Source organism: Punica granatum, chromosome 5, assembly GCF_007655135.1.
Source record: "Punica granatum isolate Tunisia-2019 chromosome 5, ASM765513v2, whole genome shotgun sequence".
Lineage (NCBI taxonomy): Eukaryota > Viridiplantae > Streptophyta > Magnoliopsida > Myrtales > Lythraceae > Punica > Punica granatum.
The window spans coordinates 1,209,522-1,229,850 of NC_045131.1; the positions used below are offsets into that span (position 1 = coordinate 1,209,522).

The 20,329-nt window shown below is 39.8% G+C and overlaps 3 protein-coding genes, 1 long non-coding RNA gene and 1 other non-coding gene across 8 annotated transcripts; 3 read left to right on the plus strand and 2 right to left on the minus strand.

The window, feature by feature from the left end:
* Positions 1 to 32: 32 nt before the first annotated feature.
* On the minus strand, positions 33 to 5,950 carry LOC116207783. Its single transcript, XM_031540878.1, has 9 exons — positions 5,945 to 5,950; positions 5,600 to 5,718; positions 5,050 to 5,474; positions 4,839 to 4,987; positions 4,593 to 4,739; positions 3,107 to 4,474; positions 1,617 to 3,004; positions 695 to 762; positions 33 to 538 (listed from the first exon to the last, which is right to left on the minus strand). Exons 1-6 carry the CDS (start codon positions 5,948 to 5,950, stop codon positions 4,181 to 4,183), a joined length of 1,140 nt encoding a protein of 379 aa, XP_031396738.1. The 3' UTR covers positions 33 to 538; positions 695 to 762; positions 1,617 to 3,004; positions 3,107 to 4,180.
* Positions 5,951 to 6,923: 973 nt separating this feature from the next.
* Positions 6,924 to 8,515, plus strand: LOC116207646. Its single transcript, XR_004156954.1, has 4 exons — positions 6,924 to 7,473; positions 7,555 to 7,623; positions 7,852 to 7,954; positions 8,230 to 8,515. It is a non-coding gene; the product is annotated as an uncharacterized LOC116207646 (long non-coding RNA).
* Positions 8,516 to 8,636: 121 nt separating this feature from the next.
* LOC116207647 (protein RIK) lies at positions 8,637 to 15,186 on the minus strand. 4 transcript variants are annotated; one of them, XM_031540686.1, is made up of 12 exons: positions 15,003 to 15,184; positions 14,409 to 14,649; positions 14,179 to 14,280; positions 14,048 to 14,082; positions 13,891 to 13,966; positions 12,921 to 13,046; positions 12,745 to 12,831; positions 12,269 to 12,362; positions 12,049 to 12,166; positions 11,092 to 11,617; positions 9,139 to 9,370; positions 8,637 to 9,064 (listed from the first exon to the last, which is right to left on the minus strand). In XM_031540686.1, exons 1-12 carry the CDS (start codon positions 15,056 to 15,058, stop codon positions 9,018 to 9,020), a joined length of 1,740 nt encoding a protein of 579 aa, XP_031396546.1. In that variant the 5' UTR covers positions 15,059 to 15,184; the 3' UTR covers positions 8,637 to 9,017. The 4 variants fall into 4 exon arrangements, with proteins under 4 accessions (XP_031396546.1, XP_031396544.1, XP_031396548.1 ...); XM_031540684.1 differs by having other exon boundaries at positions 8,637 to 9,029; positions 15,003 to 15,183; XM_031540688.1 differs by lacking the exon at positions 8,637 to 9,064 and adding an exon at positions 9,715 to 9,776 and having other exon boundaries at positions 9,231 to 9,370; positions 15,003 to 15,186.
* An 88-nt stretch (positions 15,187 to 15,274) lies between these two features.
* Positions 15,275 to 15,348, plus strand: TRNAN-GUU. Its single transcript has one exon. It is a non-coding gene; the product is annotated as a tRNA-Asn (tRNA).
* Positions 15,349 to 16,164: 816 nt separating this feature from the next.
* Positions 16,165 to 19,483, plus strand: LOC116206857 (uncharacterized hydrolase YugF-like). The gene is made up of 10 exons (XM_031539683.1): positions 16,165 to 16,581; positions 16,924 to 17,021; positions 17,121 to 17,218; positions 17,356 to 17,405; positions 17,488 to 17,583; positions 17,984 to 18,073; positions 18,309 to 18,401; positions 18,609 to 18,704; positions 18,934 to 18,999; positions 19,108 to 19,483. The coding sequence occupies exons 1-10, from the start codon at positions 16,396 to 16,398 to the stop codon at positions 19,231 to 19,233; spliced, it is 999 nt and encodes a 332-aa protein (XP_031395543.1). The 5' UTR covers positions 16,165 to 16,395; the 3' UTR covers positions 19,234 to 19,483.
* Positions 19,484 to 20,329: the final 846 nt, after the last annotated feature.

The following is a 20,329-nucleotide window of genomic DNA, read 5'->3' on the forward strand; positions in this document are numbered from 1 at the left end:
CAGAATAGAAAACATTCTGGCACATACAATCCAATTAAAATAAAAACTCAATTCTACTTAACTCTAAAACTAAACACAACATAATGTCCAAAGATGGAAATTTATACGGATGTTCCCAGAACCAAAAAGAGGATCCTAGGTCGAACATTTTTCAGCCCAAAATACTAGCAACAAATACCGGCTTAAAACTACAGCAAGCACTGCAGACTTATGTTAACATATAACCAACTCAGTCTCTCATCCTCAAACCACCAAAGTTGCAAGTTTCATTGCCCGCTAAGTTGATTGATTTAGGTGGATTTTTAGCACTGCAGAAACTCGTCGGCAGTTCGACTCTTCAGCACTAGGAGATGCATTTCCCCACTTGAAATCATCATTTCTAACCACTCTTTAACTTAAAACTGCCCAAAATGGCTTTTGGGTGTCAAATTTACTTGAGTTGAGTGGTGCGGAAGGTATTTCATCTGGGTCGTCATCTTCGTCTCCATATTCCATCAGCTTCACGAGTCTCCATATTCCATCAGCCTCACGAGGGTGTCTGAAGCAAAGCAATATATATAATCTTCAGTGGTAATACATAATCAGATAAAAGACTACAGATACTAATCCTGCTGAAACCTATCGATAAAAATAATTTGATATAATTGTGTTGGGTTTTGTTGGGTGTGGGGGGGTGGTGGTGTTGGTCTCTTACCAGGAACAGAAGTCCCTGCATGGAGGTCCAGCATCTGGTCGTTAGCTCGAAAGGTCAGAAAAAATTACCTGGAATATCAAGCAAAAAGATTCAGCAGGACCAATATAATAGTTTCATCAGAAGTATAAAAATGACCAATAAAAAAATACATATGTATACCAAAAAGAGGAACAGGAAAGTAACAAATAGAACGCCACGGAAAAGACAAAACACATCCATGCAAATACATGATTAATTGTACATGCACCCACGCCATCTCATGTATTGCCAGAATGATTTGTTAATCAGATGCTGGAATAAGGCTTTTAAAAATTCAATCCTGTATTTGTTTCGGAGTCCACTAAACTAGACCCATCAGGGGAACAGTCAGCGACATATTAGTTAGTTTTTCTTGGAGCCCCTTGCACATTGAAACTGAATAAAATTATAAGGTGTTGACATGTAACTACAAGCAGAATATTGAGCCATTGACATGTCGTGGCACAGTTAAAAAGCCTACAAGCAACCAATCGCTGAATGGTGGAGAATATGTGTTGTAGAAAAAATTTCCCTCTTTCGGAATAAGTTGCTAGATTGCATTAGTTGAAAACAAGTCAGGACATAATGCCATTTCAGATTCTAGAGAAAACTAAATCAGTACCAATACAGCCAGAAATTGCAATGGTGGTTACCAGTTACCTTTTTTTTTGCTGAATATAATGGAGGTTACTTGACATAATCTAATTAGTAACAATCAGAAATGCCAATCACTGATGTAGTTAGAGCTTTTAGAAACTCCAGCTCATAAGGGAAACAAACAAGCAAACGATGTGTCTTCAGCTAATTTGTTCACTCAGTTATGCCGATGAATACATATAAAATTGAAGCGACAAGATTTCAACACTAATTCGGAAGACAAATCAACAGAGGGAGTACACAGTACCTGATTCAGTTTGGTGGACACAGTATGTCCACCTGGTAATTCATGAAATTTCCGTTTCTGAGGAGGCCATTTCTCTTTCTCCTTCTCTGAGCCAGAACTAGCACTAGACTTTGCTCCAGTGCTCGGTAAAGTTGTAGCAGGGGCAGAAGCAGAAGCAAAAAAAGGGGACTGCTTAAGAGCCATTGCAACCTGTTAAGAGGTGTGGCTTAAGAGGTCTGCACTCAGAAGAAAGGACAGGAAGGTCCCATGGTATAAGCTGGTTTGGTTTACCCGAAGTGTGCCTAAGCATCGTTTCATAAGTTGGCTAGTCATATATAATAGGTTAGCAACTATGGACAGAGTTAAGAAATGGGATGTGGGGGTGGATACAACTTGCAAACTATGTTGTGCAGCAGAGGAGAGCAGAGATAATTTATTTTTCTCTTTCTTTTTCAGTAAGCACTTGTGGGAGAAGGTATTGCAGAAATGTGGAGTTGATAGGATTGTGGAAATCTGGTCAACTAAGCTTTTTTGGACCTCTAAGAATCTCAGAGGAAAAGGCCATTCATATTGTTTTGTTGAAGTTGTTATGGCATGCATTTTTGTACTTTGAATGGAAGGAAAGAAATGTTGTGCTACATTGCCAAGAAGTCCCTTCTGCTGATAGAGTGTGGAACTTGATTGGTAACACTATCAGGAGCAGATTGCTGGTTGTCCCAAATTTGCAAAGGAAAATCACTGCAGGACATCAGAGAAGAAGTCTTGCAGCATGGGGAGTTGTTCTGAGTAATGGCTACCTTAGCTATGTACTGTAATGAAGGGACTGAATGTCCTTTACTTTTGAGCCTACGTGCTCCCATTTAGGCCTGTTGGCTTTTGCACTTTGTCTTTAGGGGCCCAGAGAGTGTGGGCTCTTGTATTGGATCAAATGATTAATCAATAAGAGCACTGCTGGACTTGATCCAAAAAAAACAAAAAAAAAAAGGTCAAAGATAAAGTTCCATTTACTATGCAAGACAATGAGATCACCTTATGTAGTGAATCTTTGCCATTCTTCGAATAGAAGACGGCCTTATTAAAGGTAAAACTAACTCCTATATGAAAACTGACCAGCATAGAATTATAATTGATATGAAGACATATTGAATCACGATTACCACATAATTTTGTAATTCAATGTTCTGAACAAAAAATGACTACATTCTGCAGGATGCACGGGCATCGTTCTATTAGTGGCTTTGAAACCTGCAAGACTTCAAAATTTATTATCACTGTGATATAAAACATGAGTACCTGGAGGCACCACACTCAATGCTGATTGTGTCTAAAAGATGTTCTGCCAGACGCAACTTCATCAAGACTCTTCGGGTTGTTACTCGACAACAACAAGTGCAGCGGCTGCTCTCGATCTGCAAGCACATTTTAAAAGGACGGATACTTAAACAGTTGAAACAACAGAATTGAGACACAAGATTCAGCAAGGCCTCAAACCAATAGAGAGGAGTTATTACCTTCTTCACTGGTGCTCTCAGAAGCTACTGAACCACGCCCTCTGAGTGAGACAGTTGCTCCTGTTTCATTCGTTATGTGACTTTATATATACATTGTGCATTCAGAGAAGAACCACCACCAACAGAAAAACAATCTCTCCGAATTTTATGGAGATGTCAGAGAGAGCTCCAAGCATTAGAATCTCCTCTTCATCATCTTCTGCATAAATTTCAAACGATAATCGAGCAACTTTGCTATGAGCTTTGCAAAAATATAACAGTAAAATATGAAAAATACAGCAATTTTAGGCATTATTAGACAACTCAGCTATGAGCTTTGCATTATTTATCATGATTCTCAGTATAAATGTAATGCATGCAGCAGAAAGAAGTAAAATGAATAGAAATAGAGATTGTCTTTCGACAATGAAAACCCTGACAAATACTCAACAGCAAATACAGCAGAGAAATAAGAGATAAAAGAAGAAAGGATAATGTCCACGAATACGAGCAGCAATGTCCTGTGAAGGGTCTACATCAAATCCCAAATATACACAGACGCTTATCCCTTGGTTGACCTAAAATCACAGTTGGAAAGTTTATAACTCCATTAATCATCATTTAGAAAATGTTGCTGCAAGCTTCCTCCTCATGCGCATCATGCTTACCTTCACTCCATTGCTCACTAGAAGATTGAGTCCTGGAAACTGAAAATTGGGACCCTGTTTCAGCGCGTCTTCAAGCTGAAAATTCACTACACTACAATTACTAGAATACTGCTGGGACTCCCGTGGATGGAGAAAATTCACGCCGGGGGCCATACCCCTTAATGGGCAGACCCGGTTCGCAATGGATTAGTCGGGGTTAATGGGCTTTCGCATACCAGGGTATACACCGAAAGAAAAAAAAAATTACGAAAAGAGAATGAGATCATAATTATTCTGAAAGACATCATAATCCAACTGCGAGTTCAAGACCTATTTCTTATAAAGTTAAACCCGCGGCAGCAGGGGCGACCCCTCACTAAGTGCAACCATAATTATTAGAATGATCAGACTATATTCCAATAAAGACTCAGATCAGATAAATACTGATTTATCTGATAACTAGTTGAACTCCTGCAGGTATTATCCGGCGGAGCTCCTCAGTGCAGTCTCTCAGCTTCCATATTTTTCTCTTCTCAGAATTCAGAAACCTCCATGGTCTTCCCAAAAATAACATGTCTCGGAAATCAATGATCAGCTTTTTCAATGAAACGGTGGTCCCAAGCAAATGCAAGGTGAGCCGATCTTCACCCTTCAAACCCTGATACCCTATGTACAAAACCACCCGCAGATGTTGGTGATTAGTTATCAATCTCTGGGGCCAGCTCCCCTTGAGATCGTGACCTTAAAGAGTGCCAAATGCCTGCCCAACACACATACTTCGATCCATCATTTTGTCAAAATCAATTCAAAGGCATAGTTGGTGCAACTGTTAATGAATTAGGTATACGTAATTTGCTCACAATGAGTGTTAGGAGCTGCAGGATAGGAGCCTTCCTTACTAGGAAATTTAATTCATAGAGATCATATTTGGTTATACTGTCACGGATATCCAACGTCAAGAGCTTCAGGTGCTTCATCTTGGGAAGTCTCCGGAGAAGGTGATCGCCCTGTTAAAGCCGCACATACTAACATAGCAAAGGATCGGAGTGACATCTTGTCGGCATTAAGAACATGTTAATGTGTGACAGACTTATGAGCTGACTAACCTGAGGAGAACTTGACTGAAGTGACTGTAGCTGCGCAAAGTATCGCGATAGTGTTGGGAAAGCAAAAGGCATGGGGTATTCTCTTCCAGCCATGACTAGATCGACAAGTTGCGGAGCCCAATTGAGGTGAAAGGTGAGGATCCACAAAACTGGAACGAGACAAGATAAGGAGTCGGGGCAGAGATGGCAATAATAAGCAATTTCGGACAACCGGATATGTCCATGAACTTCAACCGCAGGGGATCAGGACCAACAACATGAATATAAGTCGGGGTCCATGACCTGGAGAGTCGCAATGTCTCCAGCAACTTGCATGTCGACAAGAAACAAGCAAGTTGTTCCGAGGTGACGTCGACATAATCCTGAGAGAGAGATTTCAATAACAAAACGCTTGACAAAAACCTGGGCTGCAACATCTGGAAAGAATAGTTTGGGCAATCTTTTAAGTTGTCATAAAAATGACAGCAGTCCAGCTTGAGATGTTTAACACCCTTTTCCACCGCAAACTGAATCCAGGAATCAATGTCTGCTGAATGGCTGGACTCCAAATGAAAGCAAACCGCGAAATAATCTAAAGTTGGTGCCTGGTGCATTGCGAGGACCTGATTCACCCACACAAATACTTGCAGGTTTCTGCTGCCCACATCATGGGATCATTAGAATGAACTATGTGGTTCATCTTCTCTGCTGAAACAGAGAAATCCAGGCTCGAGATGTTCCGCCACGGGTATCTACATCTGCGAGAAAGGATGGCAGTTCACATGGCTTCTTTCATCGTCAGAAGAGAAAGAATGAGGATAAGAATGTGATCAGGCAGGGATCTATCTCCAGATTTATTCACATAATAGTTAAGCAGACACATGTCAGGCACAATCCCGACCTACATAACATTAACAAGACCTTAAACATATTCCAGACTTTCAGGGAGATAAGTACATTATTATTCTATACAGATACTATGACAGTACGTACCTACATACAGTAAAGAAACATACTTGACATCACAACGGAGAAGAAGAAAGCCTCGTCTTTTTTTCCGTTGAATAAGTTATAGCCGAATAAACAGTGTCAAAAGAATCAGTTTTTTTCCTGGGGCAGAAAATTACCAGCATTAAGATCAGAAATCATCTTAACAATTCAAACTATCCGTCGAGCCAAGAACAAAACCGAAATTTTCTGTCCGACTAACCCCGAAAGAGTAACAATCAAATATAACGCATAACCAGACGTTAATCAATCTCAGTACCAATTTCTTTGTCCAGAGCTTTGTTTCAAATTGGGGTTACAATGATTCTAACTAAACTATTTCTAGGAAATAGATAATCAACCCTAATGGAAGTACTTGAGACAAGCATGAGCATTCAGTTCCGATCAATTGTAGCAGCAAGGCAAAAGACCCGATTCGTGCCCAAACTTTATTTTTATATTTTATTAAGGAAATTAAAAACCGCTTTCAAAATATATCATATCAGATATTTAAACCTATGAATAGGATTTTGATGGGGAACTGACCAAACCTTCGAATAAATACGATTTGACTTTGAATATAGAAAATTCACGTTTAACATTTTCAATTGTTACTAAAATATAGTCTTGCTATATGTGTATGTATATATATATATATATATATATATCAACTGGGAGAATGATTGAAATTGGTGTAAGGTTTATTCTCCCCAAATTGTCCATCACAAAATGAAATTACTAATTTACTAGACATTGAAAGTACAAGGATGATTTGATAAATTCACATCTATATATAACGTATAATAGCAAAAACGAAAGAGCAGCTTCATAGAGGTTGTGCCACGTGTCATTACAGGATTAATAAGATAGCATCATGTGTCAAACTCTTAGCTCTCTATTACATCCATTTGCCCACAAGGAAACTTCATTTCTAATTAACTATATTAAAAAAAGATGTCGCATCCTTGGGATATAAGAGTCATTGCATTAAAAAATATTTTGCATCCTATATATACTGTCTTCTATTATATGTATATAAGACGACTTATTTCTTTTCCATTCCCAGTATTTTCCTTATAATCTTCACATTCCCCGTAATCTAACAATCGGCGAACCAAACAACCCCTTCATTCCTTATACTCTCAACCGAAAGATTTAGCTTTCAAAGTCTGTCTATTTCATGTTAATCTTTCAGTTTGATTGATTGTTTTAGCTATGATGTCTGTCTAAAGTTTTTGGTTTTTGTTCCTGCGATTTGAAAGCCGTTTGAAATGTCAGTCTTCGTAGTTTCTACTCGTTGCTGTTTCATGATTTCAATGGGGTCACAGTTCACTACCTCATTTCGGATAGTACTGATCTGCAGGAGTTCTCTCATTCTATAAACTCTGTTTTCAGCTGACAATCAGATGAATGATTCCCAAGAGCTGGACTTATGCTTCATACATGAATTTACCTATCATGCTTCCCCCGTATTTTGATTTGTACAAATTCTATGAATTTGTTTTTGACCAGGCTTCATTGCTATGTGCTTGAAAGATGGCATTCGTGAATCGGTTAGGGAATCTGCTCAAGAACTCTCCAAGCAGGCACACCAATCATGATGTATCCGTGTGCAGTCCAGCCATGTATCAGGCAATAAGGTCCATGTCTTCAAAGCTTTTCGTTGGAGGTAGGACGACCATTTTCCCATAATCAAAATATATGTTCTTCCTTAGAACCTGAGCTAAGCATCACTCAATATATACTGCAGGACTTTCTTATGGCACCGATGATATAAGCCTGAAAGAAGCATTTTCCGGTTATGGTGAGATCGTTGAGGGTATACCTCCTGACCCTTCTCTCCTATTTTATACGATACGAGTGTCGATTATTATTGAGTTATCACTATCAATCGTCAAATAGGTGTAAGTTGTCTATTTCTTATCCTCTCATTTTTAAAGCTCGAATGTCACTCTTTGATGCTTGGCTCCTGCACGTTAGTTTTCAAAGCTTTACCATTTTTTGTGATTGATTGCAGCTTTCTTTGTAACGCCTTTTTCCTGCTCAGGTAATAATCGGCCGTGAGACTGGTAGGTCAAGAGGATTGCGCTTTGTTAGCTTCAAGTCTAGTGATGAGGCTTCTAATGCCATGTGGGGGTATGGATGGACAGGTATAATATGCTGTTCAGTTCGTCCTCTCCCAGTGACTTAAGCTGCTGAGCTCTTTCCAACTGATAGCTCACTCAACATTAAGCTTCAGTGTTCCAGGAAAGATTTATTAACTTCCATGCTCCTTTATTCCAAACCAGACCAGCCTAGTCTGACTGATTCAACTGGTCGAGCAGAGGAGTTGACGGGTTTACATAAAACCATGTTAGTTTTGGACATGTAGTCCACCAGCTGGACTCATGAAGCCATGTCTCAGTTCTTTCATATATCATTTCAGGATCTTCACAGCCGAAGGATAAGAGTGAACTACGCCAAAGAGAAGTCTAGCCGAGGATTTGGTGGTGCAGCCTTCAGAGGCAGCGATGGTGTCTATGGCAATGGTGGTGGACATGGTGGCAGTGGCAGCGGCTATGGCACTAACAGTTACGCTGGTGGAAACTGATCTCTTCTGACCGTCTCCCTGCTCCTTCGCTTAGAAATTTTATGATTGCACTATAAAAGTTCGCAAATTTTCTTTTACTCTGTATACTTGAGTTTCAGTTTGAAATATGAATTTCATGAAACAATGTGAAATGGTCGGTGCTGTGGTCGTGCTACTTTCTTCGCAATTCTTCCTATCATTCTTGTTGGAAAAAACGGTTTCCAATGATGATTGAAAACTCAGGGTTAGAATGGCAAACATTCTGGCTCAGAACATTGAACTCCATTAATGTTAAAAGATGGAAATTTACATGTATGTTCTCAGAACCAGAAAGAGGATCCTAGGTTGAACATTTTCTGCCCCAGAAACTGGCAACAATCACCAACGTAAGACTAAAGCAAGCACTGATGTTAACATGTAACCAACTCTGTCCCTCATCCTCAAACCACCAACTTGCAGAAACTCATTGGCAGTTCGACTCTCCAGCACTAGAAGATGCATTTCCCCAACTTGCCATGATCAGTCTTAACCATTCTTAACTTATACTGCCCAAAATGGCTTTTGGGTTGCAAATTTACTTGAGTTAAGTGGTCCAGAAGGAACTTCGTCTGGGTCGTCATCTTCGTCTCCATATTCCATCAGCTTCACGAGGGTGTCTGAAGCAAAGTGATATATACAATCTTCAGCGGTCCTACATAATCAGATAAAAGACTGGCGATACTAATTCTTCAGTGGGGGAACAGGACACTGATTCAGCATTCTTACCAGGAACAGAATCTGATCCAGTGTTCTTCAGACCTTTGTTTTTGTGGACACTATCAGGGTTCGGTCTCGACGAAGTAAACTTGGGGACCGGAGGAGGTGGAGCCATGCTTCTTGGTGCAGGTAGAGATGTCCCATGCAATGATGGTGGGACCAACTTTGGCGGCAGCATCATTGCAAGATCTCGAGCACATGAATCTGCTTCTTGTTCACCAAACTTTACCAAATCCAGTACCTGCAACCCATTGCAAAAGATAATGGGACTGCCATTTTCACATATTGCCTAATTTAAGCATGACCACACATAAAATTCCCGATAATAACTATGTCGCCTAATAAAAATTTTGCAACAATCTAATCATCTGCTGAGCTGAGCATTCACAGGCGAAATGAATAATAATATGTTACTTAAGGAGTTTGGCTTCAAGATTATCTGCTGCAAATTGATATAATGAAAATTCCCCCAGTATAAAATCCTAGAACTGAGCCCCACATCAATGCGTCAAAGCAGCATAGCGTCAGTCTTGTGGTCCGAGACAGAGAAACACCCAAACTGAAAATCCTGTTACATATACAAACCAGTGGTCCCTACATGGAGGTCCAGTATCTGGTTGTTAGCTCGAAAGGTCAGAAAAAATTACCTGGAATATCAAGAAAAAAGTGTCAGCAGAGCCAATATAATAGTTTCAACAAAATTATAAAAATGACCAATAAAAGAAAAATATACCAAAAAAGGAACACGAAAGTAACAAATAGAAAGCCACAGAAGAGACAGAACACATCCATGCAAATATATGATTAAGTGCACATGCACCCTCGCCATCTCATGGAGAAAGTGGCACTGTCCTGCCTAATGGCAGTTGTTCCCTCTCGGGCAAATTATTAGATTGTGTTTCGGAGTTTTTTAGGGAGGAAGAGGAGAGGGGAGGAGGGGAGAGGGAAGGATACGAAAGGAGAGGATATTGAGGGAAATGAGAGGAGAGTCAACTCCCTTGTTTGACGGTAATTAGCAAGGGAGAGGAGAGGAGAGTGGTGAAGAGAAAAAAGAATATTAAGAAAGTTAAAAGAAATCTATTGTAATTCATCGAAAATTTTAAAAAAAAATTCATTGTAAAGAGAGTTGTGCAGAGGGTTAGGAATTTCTTAACAGTTGAGGGAAATGGAAGGGAAAGTGTTTCCATCCAAATCCCTCCCTCTCCCTCCTCCTTCCCTATTCCTTGAGCAACTCTCCCTCCAAATCCTCTCCCTAATCCTTCCAAATCCATCCTCCCAAACACACTCTTAAAGTTATATGCAGAGTATATCAGATATTGCCAGAATGATTTGTTAATCAGATACTGGAATAAGGTTTTTACAAATTTAATCCTGTATTTGTTTCAGAGTCCACTAAACTAGACCCATCAGTGGAACACTCAGCATCATATTAGTTAGTTCTTCTTAGAGACCCTTGCACACTGAAACTTGATAAAGTTATAACGTGTTGAATATTGAGCCATTGACAGGTCGTGGCACATTTAAAAAGCCTACAAGCAACCAAACACCAAATGGTGGAGAATATGTGCGACAGAAAATTTGTCTCATCCGGAATAAGTTGCTAGACTGCATGAGTTGAAAACAAATCAGGAAATAATGCCATTTAACATTCTAAAGAAAACTAATTCAGTGCCAATACTTTTCTGTATCTCATTTAATTTGAAGCAGAAGAAAAATCCAGCCAGAAATTGCAATGCCTCCTAATGGTGGTTACTTGACATTATCTAATTAGTAACGATCAGGGGTGCCAATCATCAATGTAGTTAGAGCTTTTAGAAACTCCAGCTCATAAGGGAAACAAACAATCGTTGGGTTTTCAGCTTAGTTGTTCACTCAGTTATGCTGATGAATACATATAAAATTGAAGCGCCAAGATTTCAACACTAATTCAGAAGACAAATCAACAGAGGGAGTGCACAGTACCTGATTCAGTTTTGTGGACACAGTATGTCCAACTGGTAATTCCTGAAATTTCCGTTTTTGAGGAAGCTGTTTCTCTTTCTCCTTCTCAGAGCCAGAACTAGCACTAGACTTTGCTCCAGTGCTTGGTAAAGTTGTAGCATGGGCAGAAGCAGAAGCAAAAGAAGGTGACTGCTTAAGAGCCATCGCAACCTGTTGAAGAGGTGTGGCTTGAGGATAGATTCCTTCATATCCTTTATACCTTGTTCCACTGGTCAGTGAGGACCCAGAATAGTTGCCCATGTTCTGGCTTGAAAGCCCATTACCTACTATTGCCCCAGTTTGTGCCGCAGGCATGGGTGGGAAAAGATTATTGGCCAGAGGGACGGCTGGAGTCGAAGAAGCTGCTGGAACTGCAGTAGAGCTGATATGTAAGGTCACAGCAGCAGGATTTGTACTTACTTCATGCTTGTGCCCCGAACTCTGAGTTACAGGCAATAATTGTTGTGGCGGAGGAACAGCACCATAGACCTTGGATGATGAAGATGCCCTTGAACCATTGGCGAAATGCAGAAAAAGAGAGGTGCATCATGGAGAAACCAAACCACCATTGGCACAAACAATACCGTTAAGGTCATAGGCAAGAAAACAAATAACGTGCAAATAATAAGGTCAAAGATAACCATTTCCTGTGCAAGTCAATGACATCATCTTATGTAGTGAATCCCTATGCCATTCTTCGTAGTAAACATGGACTTATTAAAAGGTATAACCAACTCTTAGATGAAAACTGACCAACATATTATCATAATTGATGATATGAAAATATATTGAATCACAGTCACCACATGATTTTGTAATTCAATTTTCTGAACAAATAATGACTAGATTCTGCAGGACGCATGGGCATCCTTCTATTAGTGGCTTTAAACCCTGCAAGACTTCAAAATTTATTATCACTGTGATATAAAACATGAGTACCTGGAGGCACCACACTCAATGCTGATCGTGTCTAAAAGATGTTCTGCCAGACGCTTTGCTTCTTCGAGACTTTTCGAGTTGTTACTTGACAATAACAAGTGCAGCGGCTGCTCTCCATCTACAAGCACAATTTAAAAGGACAGACAAATAAACTGTTGAAACAACAGAATTGAGACACGAGATTCGACAAGGCCTCAAACCAATAGAGAGGAATTATTACCTTCTTCATTGGTGCTCTCAGAAGCTGCTGAACCACACCCTCTGAGTGAGACAGTTGCTCCTGTTTCATTTATAATGTGACTTACATATAGATCCTGCATTTTGAAAAGAACCACCACGAACAGAAAAACAATCTCTCCGAATTTTATGGAGATATCAGAGAGAGCTCCAAACATTAGAATCTCCTCTTCATCATGTTCAGCATAAATTTCAAACAATAATCAAGCAACTCTGCTATGAGCTTTGCAAAAATAACAGTAAAATACGAAAAATGCAGCAATATAGGCAGAAATTCAATTTCATCAACTGGGCATTTTGCATTATTTCTCATGATTCTCAGTACAAATGTAATGCCTGCAGCAGGAAGAAGTAAATGAAAAGATATAGAGATTGTCTTTCGAAAATCCTGACAAAAACTCAACAGCAAATATGCAGAGAAATAAGAGATACAAAAATTAAGGGACAAGATAAACCCACATTTGGTCCACGAATACGAGCAGCAATGTCTAATGAAGGATCTACATCAAATCCCAAATATACACACACGCTCATCCCTTGGTTGACCTAAATCACAGTTGGAAAGTTTATAACTCCATTAATCATCATTTAAATAATGTTGCTGCAAGCTTCCAGCTCATGCACATCATGCTTACCTTCACTCCATTGCTCACTGGAAGATTGAACCCTGGAAACTGAAAATTGGGACCCTGTTTCAGCATCTCTTCAATCATTGCAGCAGCACAATCAACTGCTATGATTCGTTCAGCTGTGTCTTTCAGCTGTAAGAAAGGTAAGGTCAAATTGGAAATACCCAACCGCATCTTCAAACAAATAGAAACATATAATACAGCACGAACAATGAAGGTCAAAAAGAAACCCTTAACTACACTAGATGCTTAAAGTAACCATCTTTCTTTTAAAAAATCAAAATATCAGTATATGTGGACAATTGACTCCCCAACATTTTACAGTCTACATACAATATGCCACAGACTTTAATTGATATAGATAGTTACTTTCCTCTCTTCAATGTCTGCACTCCCTCTTTCCGTTGTCAATTCCCCTATATGGAGTACATTAATGTCAATGGAGTTACTATTCCATTGTCAATCCCCTTATATGGAGTACATTATTGTCAATGGAGTTACTAATTTGTGGTTTCATAAAAAGAGTTCATCAGAATCTTCTATATGATGAGAGATACAAAGCACTCTCTTTATGACGCCAATGCACTCTCCATGCTAAGTCCTTGTCATACACCACGGTGTGGATCATCCAGCACACAGTCTTATCTTTCATAGTGGTAGTTGAAAATCACAGGGAATGCTACACATGGATGAAGTGTAAAGGAAGAAGACATCTCTGAAATTCTTTTCTAAGTAAGTTATCTATTTCTTTCTTTTAGGCGTCACTGATCATTTTTTAGTCATACATGATGTACTGCACAAATATACTCCAAGTACATGAGCGTATTTACATTTCACCTTATGATATGCTCATTAACACTCATCATTCTCAGTCTTCTGGGCTTGTGTGTCTTGAAGTTACAAGATTTATTAAATTTCTGGGTACAGAATTTAGTATGGAGAAATAAAATAAAGTCATCCACGATAAAGGACTTACATGAGCCCTGGAGGATATATGAAGATATAACGGTTTTTCACCATCGGATGGGGCACCTGGTGGCCTGTACTTGCCCCTGCAAACGACCCCTGATATCAATATGATGGATATACAGGACAAAACTGAAGTTTCTTGAATAGCATTTGTGGGTCCAAACCTAGTTATCACAACTGCACCAGTGCACTTTTGAATCTGCCAATCAATGATAAACAATCAGTATTCCATTAAACATCCCCATTTAGGCAAAAGAAGCAAGGTATTGGAGTAAACGAAAGGCACAACAGTCACCTCTTCCTGTGTTTGGCGCTTTGTAAGCCTGTGTCGAAGAGACGGCTCTGCATCATTTATGATGATTTCCCGAGCTATTACTAAGTCTTCTTGGATATTCACCTTTTGAGGTACAAAGAAGATTCATAAAACAGGGTCCTCATAGACAAACAGTATCTGTTATTGCATATATACATAAGAGAGAGAAGGAATTCAAGAAAGATTTGAAGAGCCTTCACCAATGAAATCACCTGATTCAACTTGGGATTTGCAGCGGAACTCTGTTGCGGTATCGAATGAGCAGGAAGAACCGCGTACATAGTCGCGCAGCTAGGTGCCCAAGGAGTCGGCACAACTGTAGATGGGAGGGGGACAAGATTAGGGACCGCAAAGCCCGGAAGAGACCCCAGGTTGCTCAAGGGGAGAATTCCCGGAACAGCTAGTCCTCCCAATAAGAATGGTTCCGCGGGCTGATCCCACTTTCTCTTCTTCCTGCAAAATTTGCAAAGTTATGAGACCGCTGAGCTTAGCAATGCTATGATGAATGATCATTTGGGGAATGCTTTCTCTTACATGGGCAATGAAAAACTATGTAATGCAATAAATAAATTCTTAAAATTTACCCACTTTGTTGTTCCAAACTCGTCAATCATAATACAAAGCTCCTCAAGAGAGGAAAATTTGTACGGAAGTTTCGATTTTTACAAGGAACCGAGTTCATTAATCGATGCGTACATACAGAAGAAAGAAACCCAATATCATAAACGTAATCGTAGGAAGCAAGGAATGAAATAAAAATGAAAGCTAGGAATCGGGGGTTTGGTGGAGAGACGCGAAGTCGGCACCTCTGCCTCGTCTGCGTCTCATCGGAAGAAACTCTGGGGCCACCGTCCTCCGTCATACTATATATCCAGCTGACCTCCCAGAAGAAGGACTACGTCGATTCAGGCAATCCCTTCGCGAACGGAGGGAACAATCCAGTCCACCCAGAAGATGAAATTGGATTCCTAGCAATCAATCAGCCGCTAATAATGAAATGAATCCTCGACCTCATTCTTGTCGATGAACATGTTATGCTGTCTTTAATAAAATTTTGATCTAATGCTCCCACAATAAAGCTGGAATAGCTCAGTTGGCTAGAGCGTGTGGCTGTTAACCACAAGGTCGGAGGTTCAAGCCCTCCTTCTAGCGCTACTTTTGATTTTATTATTATTTATTTTTATTTATTTTTTGCATCATGACAAAAAGATTGAGGACTGAAGAGCAATTACTCAAGAAATACCAGGCTAATTTTCTAACCAAGACAGAAAGAGGAAGTCTCCTCAAAGGGGCCCGCGCGTGGGCTCCGATCACAGTACCTCAAATTTCTTAGGGAAAAAGATAAAAATCTCACTTATGGTTTGGGTCGTGACAAATCATACATTATTCTTTTATTTGAGATAATTAGCCCTTTTGTGATTTGCTCTATTAGTCATAATGGTTAAAAAAATTGCAAAGAAAAAGTAATAGTGTTGAATTAAAAATAAATTTGAACTTGGTAGAATTAAAAAAAAAAATTAACCAAACTTTATTTCCCTCATTTTAGGCATGGTGGCTGGTTGCGAGGACAGTGATAGTCGCTCTGTCCGGTCGCCACTGACCCCTCCTGTCTCCCACCACCCGAATTAGCACCCATTATCGAAACACTTGTCGCCGTCGTCTGCTTTGTTGTATATAACTCAAGTCAGCCACACCACCCTCACACCAGCCTTCTCCTCTGTTCTTTGCATTGCATGCTCTTGACCTACAAGGGCAAAAGACAAAAATCTCACTTATGATTTGGGTTGTGACAAATCGTACATTGTTATTTTATTTGAGATAATTAGTCTTTTTGTGATTTGCTCTATTAGTCATAATGATTAAAAAAATTGAAAAGAAAAAGTAATAGTGTTGAATTAAAAATAAGTTTGAGCTTGGTAGAGTTAAAAAAAAAAATAACCAAACTTTATTTCCCTTGTTTTAGGCATGGTGGCTGGTTGCGAGGACGGTGATAGTCGCCCTGTCCCGTCGCCACTGACCCCTCCTGTCTCCCACCGCCCAAATTAGCACCCATTATCGAAACACTTGTCGCCGTCGTCTGCTTTGTTATATATAACCCAAGTCAGCCACACCACCCCACACCAGCCTTCTCCTCTATTCTTTGCATTGCATGCTCTTGACCTACAAGGGCGGCCAAATTGGTTGAATCTCCCCCCTGCCATGGCCGTCTCCTTCCAGTCCCCATCGCTGATGGGGGCAGGAATCGGCAGGAGGTGTGACCTCAGAGCTCCCACGTACTGCTATGGGGCAAAAGGGTTCCCCTCATTTCTTCCCAAAGAGGTGGAGAACATCAGAGACCCCTTTGCTCGGAGGCTGGCCCAGAGAATAGAGAGACTTCCCGTCGAGGTATCTTCTTTTCTTAAGCCATTGTCGCCCGGTTCACTTGAAAAGAAGAAGAAAAAAAAAAACCCGACTTTTTTTTGGGTACTTGAACTAGTAATTCTAAAAACAAGGACGGGCTTATGAATTGATGTGTATTAGCTAGCTGGGGACTCCTAAAGTTCGTCTTTTTTGGTTTGTTATAGTTGCTTGATCGATGGACTACTGATGGATGAGGTTAAAAGGAAAATATCAATCTTGATTTCTTTTGTTCTGTGTTTGTTCTGTATCCGGTATAGGGCAAACTCGGTCTCTATGGATGTCCTGCCATGGCTCGCTCGATTATATTTGGTTTTCTGTTCTTGGCAGGTCGGATTTTCTGATAGCTGTATAATGAGCAGCTGTGTGAAACCACTTATCCATTGTGATGAGGCTAGTCCACTACTCCTCCTCCACAGTTTTGATAGGTTTGTATTTTATAACTGTAGATTAGTTCTTGCACTTAGAATGTGCATCAGTGTTATGGTTACTTCAGTGATCTGGATCCGTCGTATTGTGTGGCTCAGCTCTTGTTTAGAGTGGAGGTGCGCCTACCCTTTACTTGAACATGCGGGTATGGAGGCTTGGGCGGTCGATATTCTTGGATGGGGTTTCTCCAACTTAGGTTCATTGACTTGCCTTGTATTTGCTTTTCTAGAAGCTTTGACCTCATTGATACATACTCACATCTGTTTTAAGGATGATGATCAATGGGTCATTATGACAAGTTACTTATGCGTTCTTTGTTCTTATGTGTACTAGAAAGGCATCCTCCGTGCTGCGTTTCATCAAAGAGACAACATCTCTATCAGGTAACAGATTGGAAATATTTGTTCCGGTTGTAAATCCTTGATATGAAGAGGCTGAAGTGAATTTCAATATTGGAATTTTCAGCTGTGGAAGTCCCATATCAAAAGACCGGTGATATTAGTTGGACCGAGCCTTGGAGCCGCTGCTGCTATTGATTTCTGTGTCAATCATCCCGAAGCTGTAGGATGTTCCTTCTCTGCATTCATGGAAAAATCAAATTACTGGTTCTGATTTACCCGAAAGGACTTTATGGGCTCTTCTTTGCTTTTGTTCTGTAAATAAAATGAATTACAACCCCAGTCACTATGTAAATGCAGCATGTGAAGGTTTTCTGCTTCCAAAACCCCATTAAAATGTTGTTGAAGAATCAATATATCAAGGTTGAACTGTTTCACACCAGAAATTCTTCATCGATGCTCTCAAGTTTGACAGGCTTGATCCACTGGTGCTGAGAAATTTGGGCCTAATTTCAAGGAAGATCTATTTATTTGTTATGAAATTCCCTGTCAACCTTCAAATAATCCCATAAATTACTCCCGTGATGCTCATGGAGTATTTAAACTCTCTTGATACGTTACAGGTTGAGAAGTTGGTATTGATCAATGCTTGCGTCTATGCAGAAGGCACAGGCAATCTAGCAAGATTGCCCAAGATAGTTGCCTATGCTGGTGTGAGTTCTTGAGCTTAAATACAACGTCCAACTACTATTTCTTTTCTTTTCTTTACTTTTACTTGCTGCTTACCCGTGATTTCTCAAATGCACCCTAAGAAGTCTCTTGTTGGTTGTTAAGGACTCCTTGCCAACAAAAAGTTTTTTTTGTGATGGGGAAATATATGAATTACCTTTTTTTTTCTGCACAAGCATTCTCTGACTCTCACCTGGCGATATTTTATCTTGAAATCAGGTCTCTCTCTTGAAGAGCATTCCTTTAAGGCTTTATGCTAACTTAACAGCATTCCATGGGGTTCCATTTAGAACAAGTTATGACTGGACCAATGTTAGATTGATCTCTCTCTCTCTCTCTCTCTCTCTCTCTCTCTCTCTCTCTCTCTCTCTCTCTCTTCTTCTTCTTCTTTTAATTCTATTTTTTTCTCTTTTTTTTATCTGTCTAAGAGTGGATGGTGGAAAATATGAATGTTGATCAGTTTGGAGCCAAATATATAACATGTAATGTAACCAATTATGCCTCCTTCTTGGGTGCTAGGTGGGTCGCTTGCACTGCTTACTGCCCTGGTGGAATGATGCGACTGTTAGCTTCATGAACAGCGGTGGTTATAATGTCATTTCCCAAATAAAAGAGGTAATATCCTGATATCATTCCTCTCTAGCGCCTTCTTGTTTTCGAGTTTTGCATCATTCGCCACGCTTCTGAAATTGTTTTGCCTCATTTACAACCGAATGCTGTTTTGCTTGGATTACATGAATACGTGAAGATCTCAAAAGTTATTTTCTTCTTGGAAAAGTGATCTCGAAGTTATTGGTCATACAGTACTTGCAACTAATGTAGTAGTCGCATTCTTGTTCTACAGGTGAGACAGAAAGTTCTTATCATATATGGCGAGTATGATCGTATAGTCAGCAACAGACTTGCTGTGGTAAGCCGCTCGTTCTGGACGATACATCCTTTCTGGTTGTACAATTTTTTTTTTCCTTTTTTCCTCCATTTTGCCTTGACTTCCTTTTATCATATTGAGAAAACGCAGAGGCTCCATTGTGAACTACCCAACGCGATCTTGAGGCAAGTGCCAGATACAGGTCACCTCCCCCATGTCGATAAGCCCAAAGCCGTCGTAAAGTTGATGGAAGATTTCATTAGGAAAGATCACTGATGGAAGGCAGGGTTGCTCATAGTGATTCTAATGAGTGTGGAGGGTGTAAAGTGATTTTCACCACGAAGAGTAGAAATTTCGTTTTCTTGCTCGTGAACGAAGAAATGCACTAAGGTCACACAAATCAATCAAAACAATGAGGAAAAAGAAAGGTTCAATATTGGATATTTTGCCACGCGTCCTGCATACAGACGCGAAGACTATATTCTCTATTTATATTAATTATTAAAAAAAAATCTGAAAGTCATCATCTTTGGACTTTGGACCAAGGAAAAGGCAAGAAGTCATCATCCTACGACTCAACTGACTCTCCAGATGCGGAAAACAGAAAGAAGAAATCCGAAGATTGGGACGGTAAGAACTGAGATAAGATCACCACTGCGACAGCTAAGCATGATTATAATATAAGCTGTGCCGCTTATCAACCAGCAACTAACTAACCGTCTTGTATCTCTTATCTATCTTTATACGACCGTATTTTAGATTCTTCTTCGTCCAACGTATGCAAGTGTACTTATTTGTGTACGGACAAAAGATACGTTTGAGGTCCCCTGCAAGCAAGCCTTTCCAAAATTTCCTCTTTCCATAAATAAATTATTTTATTTTATTTTACGCTTTGTGTATTTGCTTGTTTCAAGAACGTGAAAGGATGTTTTTATCGTACTGTTTAGATACGGAACCTCACATCCGATTGCCATTTATCACATTTTAGCATTGTTTAATCTGTATTGACTTTGGCCCTACTTTTCACCCCAAAAAATAAATAAATAAAATAAATAAACCCAATTATCAATTGGATCCAGACTACCTTACTTACTAGGACTGCGTACCAAATCAGTTGTAAGGCACTTAAGATAGTGTATTGTTGTTCTTGTACGGTAGATTTTTTCCTTTAAAAATTTCACCGACTCTAATGATGTCCTTTTTAGTCTTGTTTGTTGGTTAATATGCAAAGTGTCATGTCCAATAAACTGTTGCAAAGCTATCGGTAAATAGATCGTCCCGATATATATAAAGAAAAAGGTATACTCGATAGTCATTACCGCATCTCTACCCAGAACATATTGCAAATATCATGATCGAGCTAAGTCCTATT

Bases quoted from the DNA above. Each gene is read 5' to 3' on its own strand.
- LOC116207783 (XM_031540878.1), bottom strand. The intron at 5,475-5,599 runs GTGAACTGCCAT...TGATGTGGGCAG, and splicing joins CTGACGATGAAAGAAGCCAT to CAGAAACCTGCAAGTATTTG. The intron at 4,740-4,838 runs GTTAGTCAGCTC...CGGCTTTAACAG, and splicing joins TTCAGTCAAGTTCTCCTCAG to GGCGATCACCTTCTCCGGAG.
- LOC116207647 (XM_031540684.1), bottom strand. From the start codon at position 15,058: ATGACGGAGGACGGTGGCCCCAGAGTTTCTTCCGATGAGACGCAGACG. The intron at 13,047-13,890 runs GTAAGTCCTTTA...CCTTTCTTACAG, and splicing joins ATATATCCTCCAGGGCTCAT to CTGAAAGACACAGCTGAACG. The intron at 12,363-12,744 runs GTGGGTTTATCT...TTCAAAATGCAG, and splicing joins CTCGTATTCGTGGACCAAAT to GATCTATATGTAAGTCACAT.
- LOC116206857 (XM_031539683.1), top strand. From the start codon at position 16,396: ATGGCCGTCTCCTTCCAGTCCCCATCGCTGATGGGGGCAGGAATCGGC. The intron at 17,219-17,355 runs GTTCATTGACTT...TATGTGTACTAG, and splicing joins ATGGGGTTTCTCCAACTTAG to AAAGGCATCCTCCGTGCTGC. The intron at 19,000-19,107 runs GTAAGCCGCTCG...GAGAAAACGCAG, and splicing joins TCAGCAACAGACTTGCTGTG to AGGCTCCATTGTGAACTACC.